The following is a 15848-nucleotide window of genomic DNA, read 5'->3' as shown; positions in this document are numbered from 1 at the left end:
ATGAACATTAGGTAATTTCGCTAGACATTCTCATGTACCATTTAAAAGTTTTAAAGACTAACTTATATGTATCAATTCTGTGTCAAAAGTATCTGTGAGGGGTAAACATCGACCTCCGTATTGGAGTGGAATGTACACCGTTTTTCACAGGTACGCTCTGAGGTCCCGGGTTCGATTCCCGGCCGAGTCAATGTAGAAAATTCACTAGTTTGCTATGTTTTCTTGGGTCTGGGTGTTTGTGATACCGCCGTTACTTCTGATTTTCCATAACACAAGTGCTTTAGCTACTTACATTGGAATCAGAGTAATGTATGTGACGTTGGCTCAAAATAAACATACTTTTTATATTTGTATTTATTGTTTTGTTCAAGCACGTATCATGTAAATAAATAGTGGAAGCCAACGTCACGTAATATGACAACACTTCACAGACTAGTAATTTTCCCGTTGTAGAAATCTAAACTGTAGCTTTCATGGTATTTACAGAAGGAAATTTCCTTAAATCATAATACATCTTTGTTAGCTCAACGGAAAGATAAAACTATCAAGACGTCAAAAATCTTTAACTTACGTTTTTAATAAAGCATTATTTAAGCGCTCGGCGCCGCGATGTGTGTTATATCTTAGGCAATATAAAATATAACAATAGAACACATCACTAACTTTACGCTATGGAGGTGAGGTAGCCCGACCTTATTTTAATAAAACAATAAAGAAAGATTCATGGGTACCGTGTCATAACTCATAATATATAAAAAAACAGCAGTTTAACATAAATATTATCCTTATCATAATATATTTTACATATTTATTTTACAAAGTACAACATGTTTAGCACACAGTCGATAGAATACCTTAGCAAAACATCACGGAATCGAATCTGTACGGGCAAATGTTATTTGATTGCGAATAAAAACAGATAATATAAATTTCTTCTCTTGATCGACTAGCAGTTAGCACCGAATCGCAAACTATTTACGAAATATTAATATTAATTTAAAATCAACACAGATATCACTCTTTTTTTACTCAATAAAAAGGAGGTTTCCTTTTTTGAAATCAGAAAAAATTAAAAAAAAAATTGTATAAAAATAAAATAAGCTCCTTGGTACTCATATCATCACTTATTCTGAACGTTTGATTGACGTAATGATGTTTATAGTTTTGCTGTTAAATTTTTCATACAGCAATTATATTATCAACAAAGCTGAGCACAAAATATAATACAAAAATCTTTATACTCTCACTCGTTTGACGAAAAGAAGAAATAAATATCCAAACGGTTAAACTATACAGTGGCAAAGAGATTTTCCGAATGCTTGTTCCACAAACTGTGACGTCATCCACTTTGTCAAACGCCGCTCAAAGCGAGAGACGTTTCATTTTCATTTCCATTATACATCAGCGCTGAAATTGTGACAATGGGTCAAGAGATCAGAAGCTGCAGTATGAATTCTGCTCGTTCTCGCTGCCTCACGACCTGCTTTCCTCTGTGTTAATAAAAGGTAATAGCAGTAAACGTCCAATGCTCAGCAAAGGCCGTTCGACGTGGAGGTTCGGAGTTTATTCCACCCCGTTATCCTAGCCCTCTTTCCTTGAGGAAAACGTTTTGATATTACGACGCTTGAGCGATAAAAGTTAGGCGACTCACGCAACGTAAACGAGGATAGTTTTGCCAATATTGGTCCAGTAGACATTTTACTAAGGCCATTACAAAAAACTTTATTAATCATTAGTGTAGATGATAAATCAATTAAATTAATATTTATTCTAATATTACTATTAATGTTATTATATCTTTATTAACATTTATAAATGAGAAATGTCTCTGTCTGTCTATCTGTCGCTCTTTCATGATCAAACCGCTGAAACGAATTTGATTAAATTTGGTTTGAAGCAAACTGTAAGATACAACAGAGGCAACTTTTTTGCCTGACAAATAACAAAAAACACCCTAAAACGCGTACGAAGCCCCAATGGCTTAGCGACGTCTACTATTTTATAATAAACATTAAAAACTAGTACAATAATAAATACAAATTAAACACATGAAAATTCAGTGGTACTTTCCTGGGTTTGAACCAGCTATCATCGGTTAAGATGTACGCACACTAACCTAACCACTGAGCCATTTCGACTCGGCATATCCTTAATGACGAATAAGCTATTAGAGTTACCCGTCATATAACAGTTGTTTTGGGTAGAATTAACCACGTACTAGCTAAATGAAGCAGATTTGTTATAGTACGACACAACTTAGATGTAGCATTGTCAAATTCAATACAATCGAGAAAGCAAGTGCATGTAAATCAACGAGTCAAATTGACGAATATAATTAGGTCATATAATACAAGTTATTACGTTTGTGTAAAGATCATATTCACATAAGAAATAAATATTGATAATTTGGGATAGCGGACTTAATTCAGATGTGACCGGTTTTACGAATTTTGCCGATGCTACATCTAATTTGTGTCGTACTATACTAACAAATGACAGCTAGCAAATGTAGAGCGCTCACAATTCCCGCAATAGCCAGTCAGTGCTCTCCTGATATGCTATCTTGCGGCGGCACTTCACTCGACGTAGCCTGTTCGCGTATTAGCATTAATTATACAAACATGGTACATGCACTCCTATTTGATTATGTTTGCACAACTATGGTGAATAATGCAAATAGTGCCGAAAAAGGGCAAATACTGGCCTTAATGGTCTACAGTTGCTGCGAGGGCTGGTTTTAGGTCTAGTATAATTACTCTGTAAGCAAATAAAAATAAACTATATTCAAGAGGACTTTTTAATTATTAATTTTTACAGAACTATATTAAACGTAAAGGTACTACCGGTTAGGTATGTAGATTCTACCGAGAAAAACTATAAAAAAAACTCAGTACTTACTTCAACGTTTGAAAAAAAGTTGTGTCAGTAAGATACATTGAAATATCGGATATATAATTAACAATTGCCTAAAACTCAACAAGTGCTTGATCCATGCTTCTTTATCATCTATATAATCTTACGCAAAGCAACTGGGTTACTAAGGTTAGGTATATATGGGCGCATGTCGCCATCTATCGGTAATGATTGTTAAATAACGATATTTATATTTTAAGTTATCGTTTATATTATTATATTTTAATTAGATAAATGTCTAAGAAGCGTAAATATGTATTTTAATAGCTATTTGTAAACATGATGATGTTATTTATCAGACTCTAATAATTAATAGAGATTTGATTGTTTTATTATTTGGAAGATGTGAGCTCATGTCACCATTTATCGGCAATGGTTTTAAAATATTAATGATATTAATTAATAATTATATATTGTTAATTATCATTTTAATGTTTCTATTTTATTATGTAAATTTGTAAAACACTACAATGTAATAAGTAAAACTAAAATGTGGATTCGTCATACAGCGCCACTTATAATGTGTCATAACGGACTATGTAATAGAAATGTTGGTTTATATTACTTATTTTAAGTAATTCACTTGTATTTGATTAAGAGCTGTATTTATAAATAAGAATCTTATAAATATTCATTTTTAATATTAAACTGTATTTCAAGAATGAATTTGCAATACTGGCATAAATAATTATAAAAGTTGTAATTGTGAATACATGTTTGAATTATTCTAGAAGAACGCTTTAGAAACGAAGATTATTTTAGCAACGACACATCGCATTGACACTTTTTCGAAGAATTTACTTAATTTTATAAAATTGTTAATATCATGTAATAAATAATATTCAAATGGCTGCGTTTAATTGCAATGGAAGCTGACAACCCAACTATATCTCCGACATATACTACAAAAAGAACATAACCTCAAAAAAATCTGGGTCGAGCCGATAAAAAATATTGACTTTTTCTGTATATTAGTTCTCTATAGAATCTGGAAATTGGAAGCGTTTACACTTCCATGCCTCAGTAAACACGTAAAGGTCCTGCGCCTGAACTGTTTCCGGTCTCGTCGAATTGCCCATCGGATTATGAAAGTATGAGAACAGAGTGTGCACTTACGACTCGCAAACACTCCGTGCGATAATATGGACTGTTGGCTAATCTCCAACAAATACACCATATTTTGTTAAGCGAAGCGATATCGCTGCCCGAACCCATTATACCCTGTGAAGCGCCGCCTTTAGAAATACAGAGATTTCATGAGATTATGTCTTTGTTGTGTCATATTACAAAAGACTTCATACATCATACGAAGCGATACCATGTGTTCTCGAGGGAGAGGGCATTTGTTGTTCGCTCATGCGTTATTCCATCGTGCTTACTGTAAGTAATGAATACCATTTAAATAATCACAAATGTTAAACACACCTTTTAAATAAAAAATACTATCAGAGATATTATTTTGTAATCAAATAATGGCTTCAAAATAGAAGCTTGAACTATTTCAATTCTATATACATAATAACATACAAGCGAAATACAACTTACATCAACAGATTAATCACGAAATTTCATAAACAATACCTACAAACCTGACATTTGACATTTATATATGTATAAGTTCTTATAGGTTTTAGACATCACTAACAACGAATTTTACAAAACTCTATACCGAAGGGAGTACGGTATTTGAATGTTTGTATTTGGTAAATTTCAAAGTCAAAAGCGACAGGTTCAGCTAGGTTCAACATATTTTTAACTTTACTAATGCTTTATTTTATTCCTAAAAAAAAATATGGTGTAAGAATAAAATAGATAAAAAATTGTATGGCCTATAGCTGCGCTAAGCCCTCTTCCTCTTTGTTAAGAAGAATGCTTGGAGCCTATACACCACGCTGCTCTGCTCCAATTCGGGTTGACTTGCATTATTCCAGCCAAGACGTTACAGTCAATAAGAAAATAAATATATTTAAATAACTTTGTATAAAGGTTTAAAATTAATGCTGAAAATTTCGAACCATGATTTTGTTTACGTGATTATTACAAATAGAATAATTCGCTTTGTATACGTCAGAAAAATACAAAAAGAATGATTCAGTGAAAATGTTATCCAGTCTCGCTCTCCCAGCTGGACGTAAGCCAATAATATAATAGTTTTAAAAGCGTGAGAACAACACTTTTTACAAGCTTCTCGTTGTTCCTTCCGTGAATTATTGCGTTTTCGTACCTTCCTTCGTTATTTGACGTCCCGTGTATAAACCGGTCATTTTTCATTAGTAACTAGTTTTCATATTCGTCGAGTCGGTTCAGTGGATCTTGTTTACGTCATTTATGAGCTGATAGTGATAACACGCCCCCCCCCCCCTCCTCCGATCCCCGAGCTCAGCTCACGGTGCCAGCTCTAGCTTTGACGCTGTCCGTAATTTATTAGCTGTGAATAACAAAACATTAGTGTTGTTTACATCAAAGAACCTCCGTAGTAATAACCTCTGAGCGTTATTTTTACTTTTAACATGTTTTAGCCGAGGTTTCTCACTATGGAAACTCGATAAATCTCTCCCGTGGCCAGGGATATCTTTCTATGATATAGATTTATTTACCGCTGCTTTTAAGAATATAAAAAAATACAAAATAAGATTATATAATGCGGATATCGGAAATACTGCTTGTATTCTTACCACTTTTCCCCGGGATCATGATTTGTTATTATATAATGTGTGTAATGTATAGCCAACTGAAACCTTTATATAAGCAATTCCTATGTAAATGAATAGAAAGAATTAAAAAATGAAAAAATATATGTCTCAAAAAATTAAATTAGTATTTCGTGACGGTAATGTTTTATATAAATATATTGACTTGGTCGTCGCACTAAATAATTTAATTAACACGTGTTTTCAGGCGATGGCCGTGTCAATATATTTATATAAAACATTAAAGATTTTTAAGATTGAGATGCGTCACTATAAGATGCTGTCAATTATTACGTATCAACTTAATGCTTCGAGGACTGAGATTCCAGACACAATTGACTTTCAATAGTTATGGACCACGATCGTGGTCTTAGGGAGTGGACGTATTAAGACAGGAAGTCGCTTAAGTATTACACGGATAAGACTTGGTATTACATGGATCTCACAACTTTTTACCGTAAAACAACTGAATTGCGAGACTTGGTTTTTTTAACAAGTATTGTTTTTGATGGGATAGATATTACCGTAACTTCGTTCGCGAAACTTTATATCTATTTAAGCAAAACCGTCGACATGAGTTTTCTGTGCTGTGTTATACATATACTGAAACCTTCTCCGAGAAACGCTGAGTCTTTGGTATAAGTTTTACTAATATTATTTTTTTTCTACTTGGGTTTAATCTTATTTTCAGTCAAAAACTATGTATGTTTTCGTCTCCTCATTTACAATAAAGAGTTGTTTTTTATTAGTAATACGGGTTTATTTAAAATTCTACCCATTGAACATGTTACACAAAAGTAGAGTTGAAATATATATTAAAAAATGGACTACGTAGATTCCTAGTTGGTGAAGCATTTCATTTTTAAATGGGCAACTTGATAGTTACTTTTTCTATATAGAAACGTGCTGTAACAACCATCAAACTTCGCAATTCAAGTGTTATATCCCTTGTAGCTTTGTTCACACTGACTGACACACATTTCAATTTCAACGAGTAGATAAAATAACTATTACTGCCTATACGCAGACGAAGATAATTGTGAGCACAGCCAAACCAGTTTGCACAGAGCCCAACGGTCAAGCACACTTGATAAGTCTTGGTTTGGTTTTTCTTTCATTAATTAATTCCTTTTTTCTATCCTCCGTGGTCGAGTGGTGTATACACCGGTTTTCTTGAGTAAGCCACTCTGAGGTCGTAGGTTCGATTCCCGGCTGAGTCGATGTAGATTATCATTAGTTTTCTATGTTGTCTTGGGTCAGGGTGTTTCTGGTACCGTCGTTACTTCTGTTTTTCCATATCACAAGTACTTTAGCTACTTACATTGGGATCAGAGTAATGTATGTGATGTTGTCTCATTTTTCTTTATTTATTATATTTATTTATCAATATAAATATATGTGGGATGTAGCTTAATTTAATGCACAACACGGTTTTTTTTAATTCATATTAACTTTATTATTTCTTTCATCGTAATGATATCAATCTTAGTGACAGACAGAATACAAAAACTCATAGACGTTTCTGACATTACAAGTGGCCAGTCATTATCAAATATACTTATACATTATAATATACTTAAAAATGTATAAACTATTTCCACATATATATACTAACCAATACGTGTAATATGAATAATAAATACATGTTAATTTCGACTATGGAAGTTTTATCAACTGAATCGTAACGCTTCAATGAACCGATTCCCACTTACTCCGTCCTCCGAATCACTTCTAACTCCTCGAAAAACTAAGCCACATTTACATAAAGAGATACGCGAAGTGTGGACGAGCCATCAACGAATAAGTATCAATAAAATCGTCACGCTAAAACGTGCCTTCTCTACTAGATCACAAGTGCCAATATTGCCTGATATTATTTGTTTAGTTACAGACATTATATCCTATTTCTTTATATGTTATACCCTACGTCTGTACAATCGGAAAGAAAATAAATAATCAAAAATTGTGTTGATATAATTTTTCTGAATCTTCAATAAGTAAACCGTTTCTGAGCCTTTTTAATGAACTTATAGTTGTCAAAGTCTCATAAAAATATTTGTATGCAAATTAATATGAGTGTATCAAAGTTACTGATAGTATCACCCGTTTCACATGATTATAAATTGATTGTTACTTCAATAGACAATAAACTGCGCAAATACCTGTTTAAAGTACCCTCTACAACTTATAAGCTATGGTAACATACTAGAAAGATTTGCACAAGGATGAGGTTACCGAAAAGTTATTTATATTAATTTAATTATTTGCCATATACCACAGTTTTGTCATTTTTCGCCGACTGTACTTGTACATAAACTAAATTAAATCCGTATCTCCGCGCCCTAATGACTTATTAAGGCTGACTAATTAATTCTATTGCTCTTTCGTACGCCTTTCAATTTGTATTGATTAACTCACTCACTATGTCTAAAGAAATGTAAAAAATATTCTGGTTAACGTAAACTAGATCTGAAGATAGTATTCTTTAGTAACCTTTATTAATAATTAATTTAATTTCAGTCTGCCTGTCTGCTACCAAATAATCGTATTCGTATTTTGATGTGTAGCATCTTTCTCTCGCTTTACTGCAATCTGCGGTGAATAATTTCGTGAAATGGGACGGAAGTAGCGGGAAGTCGGGGCAGCGCGCGCTATTTTATTTGACCAATGAGCGCTCGGTGCTCGCCTTGACCGACAGATGGTACCCATTTTCAGAGAGGATATAATTTTAATAATGCTTTTTACCAAAGTGAAATTATTACTTATTACGTCCACTTTTTTACATATGGTAATGTAGTAAAAAAACAGTGAATGTCCCATGTTCTTGGAAAAAATACCTCATTCCTTGGCGGTTCTATAATGCAGATTAATAGTTTATACATGGATACACCTTCTCATACAAAATACACAGATTTTTTCACAATACTTTCCTCCACTGTTGAGCTAGGTGAATTAGGAACACAACTTTAGCGCGTGAACATTCTTTGGTGCTTCCCTGGGTTTGAACCCGCAACTACCGGTTGAGAATCACGTGATCTAACAATCGGGCCGCCTCAGCTTTAATAACAACCACACACCAGCCATAACTTTCAATTTAACCACTGAATACTGAAACCGCACAAAATTGTTCCCGAGCGCATCTTTTATTACCATTAATATTTACCGCTCAGTAAAAGATGTTTTCATTTACAAAGTGCGATGCAACACGTAACTGTATTGATTATAGTTATTATGCACCCCATAAAGTTTATCGCCTCTTTTTTACAGTTTATAACAAAATCTCATTCAAAATACCATCAGACTTCAGATTGACAAAAATCTCGACTCATACAGGAAAGAGATGAGAAGAAATGGAATATATAATTTATTGTGTTTTTAATACTTATTTTTACATTTAAAAGATCCTGGTGGTTTTCAATTTCTCTTTCCATAGATTATATCAACGAAAATAGTCCACTAGTTGCTTTTTTTTGTGTTATGACTATTGATAGTCACTAGTACTGTGCTTTAAGTAGCTAAAATGGAATTGATATAAGGAATCAGAGAAAGAAATTTCGGGTACAATCTACAAAAAAAAAACTACAAAAACGCACCGCTGCTTAGAACATGTATTCGTTATGTGGAGCGCCTGCAGTCGACATGTCCGTCAATCACATCGTGCCGGAAAAGCGCGCCAAAAACATTCTGTCACAAACAAACACTTATCCTTGGTTACAATCTATATAATCTAATTAATATTAAATCGTTATATTAAAATATATTAATTATCATTACCTGACTAATAGGATTTTTAAATTATTTATAAAACATAAACGCTCTCTAAAATAGAATATTTTTAAATTCATCTCATTCTGGAGGTTGAGATTTTGTATGTAAATTAACCATTTATGGTTTTAGATACATAGTAATCGGTATTAAGGTTTATGCTAAAGAGTTAGGCAGTTGTTGCTTTTCGTTATGGAAATCAGTGTTAAAGCATCTACATAGTAATGACTAAACCAATGACCTTACGGCATCTTGAAATTTAAAAATAATGATATAGGTATTAGAAAAATGGTAATTGATGCAAAGCAAAATAATATTCCGAAAGCGTTCTGAAAATCCCTAGAGAACGTGAAATGGCGATAGGTTACAAAGGCACAACATTTACCGTGAACGCGGTAAATAAAAGGTATGGGCTATGCGGGTTCGTGAAAAATACTAATGTTAAAGAAAATTCGGCGCGGTTCTGAATAATATTTCCGATGGGATAACCTCGGGATAACCATCGGGTAGACGCATAGTATTATATAACATTATGAAAACCTACTGTAAGATAAAAACTCCATAAACTCGTTATGATTAGCTTACCACCTACGTATGCGTTGTAAAATATAACAAATGATTTACTGTTTGTGTATGAATCGCAAAAGTTCTTTGTAAAAACATTATTTTACATAAGATTTAGTAGCTGGTCAGAAAAGCGATGAATAAAGAATGACGCAGTATTCAGAATTCAACCTGTATTTTTCCTCTCCGAGCTGCTACATACTCCGCTGGTTTCATTTCACACAAAACTGAATAAGGAATAACTCGCACAGAGCAGAAACTGTAAGTCGGTCACACTCGCTATTTGTATGGTTTCGAACTAAGTCGGAACAGATTTAGTTTTATACATTTTAGTGCAAGAGCAATGCGCCGTAGACTCGTACACTTCAAACTCGTAGAGTGCTAACGCACGTAGCACAGAGCCGACGTAGCGTTTTATTGCTACGCGTTATCTGCTACGATCGCTACACGATTCAAAAATATACTTCACAAGTTTTTCGTCCCTAGTTTAGTACGATAAATTGATCGGTCGTAACATATAAAATGATACTCATAAATCTTGTAAATAAAGTATTTAGGCGTAATAATTAATTTTAATATAATATAATTTTAAATAATTATAATTTTATATTCTAACATTATAGATTTATTTATTTATATATTCTATTTAATAGATAGCTAATTGTAAGCTAAGATATTACGCAACTTGTGCCTGCAATTAGGTTCACTTAACCTTTAAAATAAAACACAACAATAGTAAGTATTGCATCAGTAGAATATGTCATGAGTGGATAGTATCTATTCAGTCGGGCTAATCGAAGCCTACCACAAAGTATTATTTTGATAAAAGAATTTTATTGTTTAGGTAAAATCGGTGCTGTGTTTCCAGTAATAGTTATATATTAAAAGGTAAATTTACAAAAACAAAATAAGAAACAAAATGTAATGTGATCAAATACTTTTGAAATATCTACAGCAGCTACTGCTTTAATTTTAAAATTCATCGTAATAAAAAGTTTGCAGCGTCTTCTACTGATTATTTAGTATGATATATTTTTTTTAGAAGTAGTCTCCGCCGGCTATAGACGTAAGCAGTATACATTAATCCTTCTGTATACATACTGCCGCTGCATCGCCAACTATGGTAACTAGAGTTTTATGTCCATTAGAAGTACTGGATAACGTATCTATCTTATTGAAAACATATATACTTTGTAGCATGTTTCCACTTAAATCTTACTGCATGGTAGTACATCTTTAACAGAAAAAATATATATAATGTAACAAGAACATCGTATAAACACTTCCAACATTATTACTATATGCGATAGTTTCGTAAATAACTTTAACATAGAAATATTTCGCTAAATTCAAATATATTAAAACAAATATTTGAAAGGCGGAAGCTTTAAATTCAACATTACTAAAAAGTCATTTTATGAACATACTTGAATAAAGAATATTTTGATTTCGACAACTCAATCGTCAATGAATTATTTTTTGTTATAAATAAATAAATATTGGACAACATCACATACATTACTTTGATCCCCATTTAAGTAGCTAAAGATAAAGAAATAATAATTAATAATAATAAAGGATAAGAGGTAAGTAAAACCAGAAGTAATGACGGTACCACAAACGCCCAGACCCAAGAAAACTAGTGAACTTTTTCTACATCGACTCGACTGGGAATCGAACCCATGAAAAGGGTGTCGATCACGGAGGTCGTCCACTCTATTATAAAACAACTTAAAATTACATTTTACTACATTGCAACTTTTAAGACAACCGGTAGTTAACTTATTCCTTTTAATGTCCAAGCGTACTCCGCGTTCGCGTTGTTATATTTGTACTTACGAAACACGGTACCGTATTTTTACTTATAAATACTACATATTAAACGTGTCACAAAATCCGTGTAAATTAATTACTTGCTGTCCTACTGACCGGTTTCAACCACGGCGGAATCTCGTTGGAGACTAGCTAAATATACAGTGGTATAATATATGGATATTATAACATATTGTAGTATCAAAACACTGTTCGAGACATATTATAGGGCACAAAATATATACACAACTGTGCAAGCACTAGTGTATTCTCGGTTACAAGAATGAAGAAATAGAAGGTGCACTTTTGTTTTGCACTGTAGTCTCTTGGACAATCAGCCTCTCTCCCTTGAGGAAGGCAGAGGCCAATATCGGTCAAAATTATAACATAATCAGTCATATTATGAGTCGTAAAAAAAATAGTTAGCACAAGATATATTGATGAATGTAAATTAATATACAAATGTCCTTACAAAAAGATCAATAATCTTCACTTTTATAATTTCCGAAGATATCATATATTTCAGTAAACTTCTGCCTGCCTCATTGTTCATTATTTCTCCTGATTTGGGTAAATTTATTGCTACTCATTCAACATTCATGTTTTTAAATTGTAAACAGAATTGACACTTTAAAACTGTACTTAACGCCTTTAAGGAGTCAGACTTTATAAGGTTTAATATTTTAGCAAGTCTACTATTAATTGAGAAGCTCTTCAGGTTTTCGAGGTCAATGTGTAAACGAAGTCGGTCACGTGTCGACTGTTCGTTACAGCGCGGCGCGGGGAGCTCGCGCGTGACCTGTAAGTCATACTGCAATTATTTCATTTTATAACTCTGTTACTTTCACGAAATAACATTTAATTAACATTCCTATTAACATGTAAGAGTATTTCGTTATATCATTATTGTTTCGATTATCGTTTAATTTCATTATCAACATTAAATGTTTTCCGTTCATTTATATTTACAAAAATTGTGAATCAACGTGTGTTACTATAATTATAATAAATTAAATTATTATTTTTTTTGTAATTAATTGAATGAATATTTAGTGTATGAATTCGTTTAATTGCACTGAAAATGTTTTCGATATAATTCCACGCTACTGCTTTTCATAAGGGAAGCAGCTTAATAACACGTCTGTCGCAGATTCGACCGGACTGTTTCAGTGCACTCCTACACATTCACCTTAAGCCCTTAAACTATTACAAACATTCTCAAAACAAGATAATGCTTAGTAATTAAGAAAAAAATAATGTATAGTAATAAATGAGGCGATGTTCTCTTGTAACGCTAACTACAAAAGTCAGTATATATAAAAACAATACCGTAAAATTGAGCGCATTTCAGAGAAGGTTGTAGTATTTAATATTATAATAATAGAAACTGCAGTTCACCTTTTGTAGATTTAAATGAAGACTTTGAACGTGACACGATTGAATTTCATGTTATGGTATTTTGTTATGCTATGGTTGGCGGACGAGCATATGGGCCACCTGATGGTAAGTAGTCACCACCGTCCATAGAAAATGGCGCTGTAAGAAACATTAACCATACCTTTCATCGCCAATGCGCCCCAACCTTGGAAACTAAGATATTATGTCCCTTGTGCCTCGATATCCTTCGAGACGGCGACCCTTCTGGCGTGCTTTCCGCCGTTGGACATCCTGGCGGAGAGGGACGCGAGGGTCTACGACCAGACTCGCGCCCTCCGTCAAAGCGGCGGAAGTGCGTCCTACCCTGCCAGCGTCCTCAAAACGCTCAGGCGGCAGGAGCAGAGAAGGGCACACATGACGTGGTACGCCCGTCTCCACGGAGATCGGTACGCGCACAAACGCGTCGTGAGTGCGATCCTGCCAGCCTTCGAGGCCTGGATGCGGCGGAAGCGACGAGTCACCTTCCGACTTACACAGGTGCTGACCGGTCACGGTTGCTTTGGACAGTACCTGTGTAGGATCGGACGCGAGGCGACGGCGGTTTGCCACCACTGCGGGGCGGACCAAGACGATGCCCAACACACGCTAGAGGCGTGTCCCGCATGGACCGCGGAAAGGCAAGTCTTGGTCCAGCAAATCGGGCGAAATCTCTCCCTGCGAGCAGTCGTGTCGGCGATGCTACGCAGGGAATCGGCGTGGGAGGCCGTAGTCAACTTCTGTGAGACCGTCATGGTCCAGAAGGAGACTGCGGGGCGGGCTCGGGAGAGGGCCGATCCTGCCCGGCGGAGGCGACCTGCGGGTCGCCTTCACGGCCTCCAAGCCCCAGTGCCCGGGCGGAATAAATAGGGCAACCCCTCCGGCCTTGGGTGCGTGAGATGGGGGTCTCACGCACCCAGGTGCGGGGAGGGCGAGACCATCTTCGCCCTCCTGAGAAGGGCTCCGCAAGCCACGAGCGGAGCGACGCACGGGAGAGGCCGCGGACGTGCTGCGAAAGATCCCGTAGCCTCTCCGTTTTCCGTGCTGTGGCGGCCATCGCAGGGGGTTTTAGTGAGTACAATCTCACATAACCCGGCCTCCCCCCCAGGAGTTCGGGTATCTATGAAGATTTACCATGAGTCAAAAAAAAAAATGTCCCTTGTGCCTATAGTTACACTGGCTCACTCACCCTTTAAACCGGAACAAGACAAAACCAAGTACTGTAGTTTGGCGGTACAATATTTGATGAGTGGGTGGTACCCAGACGGGCCTGCACAAAGCCCTTCCACCAAGTGAATATAATAATACTTAATTTTTATGTAATTATAAACAACGTTTATAAATAAGTTCAAATCAGATACTGATATAAAATAAATTATTTTAAAACAAATACGATGGCGCTAACGATAAATAGATATTTTGATTCATGTATTTATATTTTATGTATGTGTATATGTGTTACACGTAATAACGTACGTAAGTGTTCATAAATGAATGTACAACAAGAAATATATTTCTGACTTGGACGGATATCCGTCATAATATTGTTCCGCAATAAAAATATGTCATAAATACATACATACATCACGTATTCATAAATGCGTTCAAATACACAGCATTATGTTACCCCTGCGTTCCATTACACGCGATGTATTGTTAACAAATTGTATGACAAGCTTCGAAAGGCTTGTAAATAAATAATTTCGTTTTCCAAATTGGAAAAATATTTCGACTACACCAAGGAACAACAGACATTTTTGATGTTTGAATTCAATCCAGCCATTGTGTTGTTGATTTCAATGGAAGGACCATAGAAGTGTGAAAATTAGTAGCGGGCTTTAGCAGCGACCATGGCGGCTCTGTATTGCAGACCATCGTACCGTATAGGCATCACTCTCAATAAATAACATGGTACGCTCACTAGAAGTAAATGATATATTTGGGTATTGACTCTAATTTACATAAGAGTCGAGATGGCCCAGTGGTAAGAACGCGTGCATTTTAACCGATGATTGCGAGTTCAACCCAGGCAAGCATCACTGTTTCATGAACCTAATTTGTCTTTATAATTCATCTCGTGCTCAGCGGTGAAGGAAAACATCGTGAGAAAACCTGCATGTGTCTAATTTCATCGAAATTCTGTCATATGTGCATTCCACCAACCCGCATTGGAACAGCGTGGTTGAATATGCTCCAAACCTTCTCCTCAAAGGGAGAGGAGGCCGTTAGCCCAGCAGTGGGAATTTACAGGCTATTGTTGTTTGTTGTTTTATATTTATGTTTGCATATAGTAAGAACAATGACGTTGTAAGCTATCGTCGGTATCTCAACTTTCTTCTTCTCAGACTCTTGACGGACTTCAATAAGGTTTTCGATATTCGGGAATGGTTTGTATTTGTATATTTATATAATGAATACTTAACACAAAAAGTCTGACATATGATGGTTTTTAAAAGCCTTATGTGCTATCATAACAACAACGACAACAACAGCCTGTAAATTCCCACTGCTAGGCTAAAGGCCTCTTCTCCCTTTGAGGAGAAGGCTATCATAAAATTTGTCTATAAACGACAATATTTCTTTGAAACACTAACTCTGTCAAGACCTTTCGAAAATATGTTTTTTTCACAAATTCGTAATAAACTATAGGTTATTTGTGAAGCCCTTATCTACTTTTTATTAGTATTCCTT

At 35.0% G+C, this 15848-nt stretch overlaps 1 protein-coding gene across 1 annotated transcript; it reads left to right on the top strand.

Annotated features, from left to right (window-relative positions):
• The first annotated feature begins 671 nt into the window (after positions 1 to 671).
• Positions 672 to 14027, top strand: LOC124537591. The gene is made up of 2 exons (XM_047114464.1): positions 672 to 677; positions 13374 to 14027. The coding sequence occupies exons 1-2, from the start codon at positions 672 to 674 to the stop codon at positions 14025 to 14027; spliced, it is 660 nt and encodes a 219-aa protein (XP_046970420.1).
• Positions 14028 to 15848: the final 1821 nt, after the last annotated feature.

This window comes from Vanessa cardui, chromosome 18 (assembly GCF_905220365.1).
Source record: "Vanessa cardui chromosome 18, ilVanCard2.1, whole genome shotgun sequence".
NCBI lineage: Eukaryota > Metazoa > Arthropoda > Insecta > Lepidoptera > Nymphalidae > Vanessa > Vanessa cardui.
The sequence above is the reverse complement of the archived record's forward strand: the minus strand, read 5'-3'. Positions and strand labels throughout refer to the sequence as shown.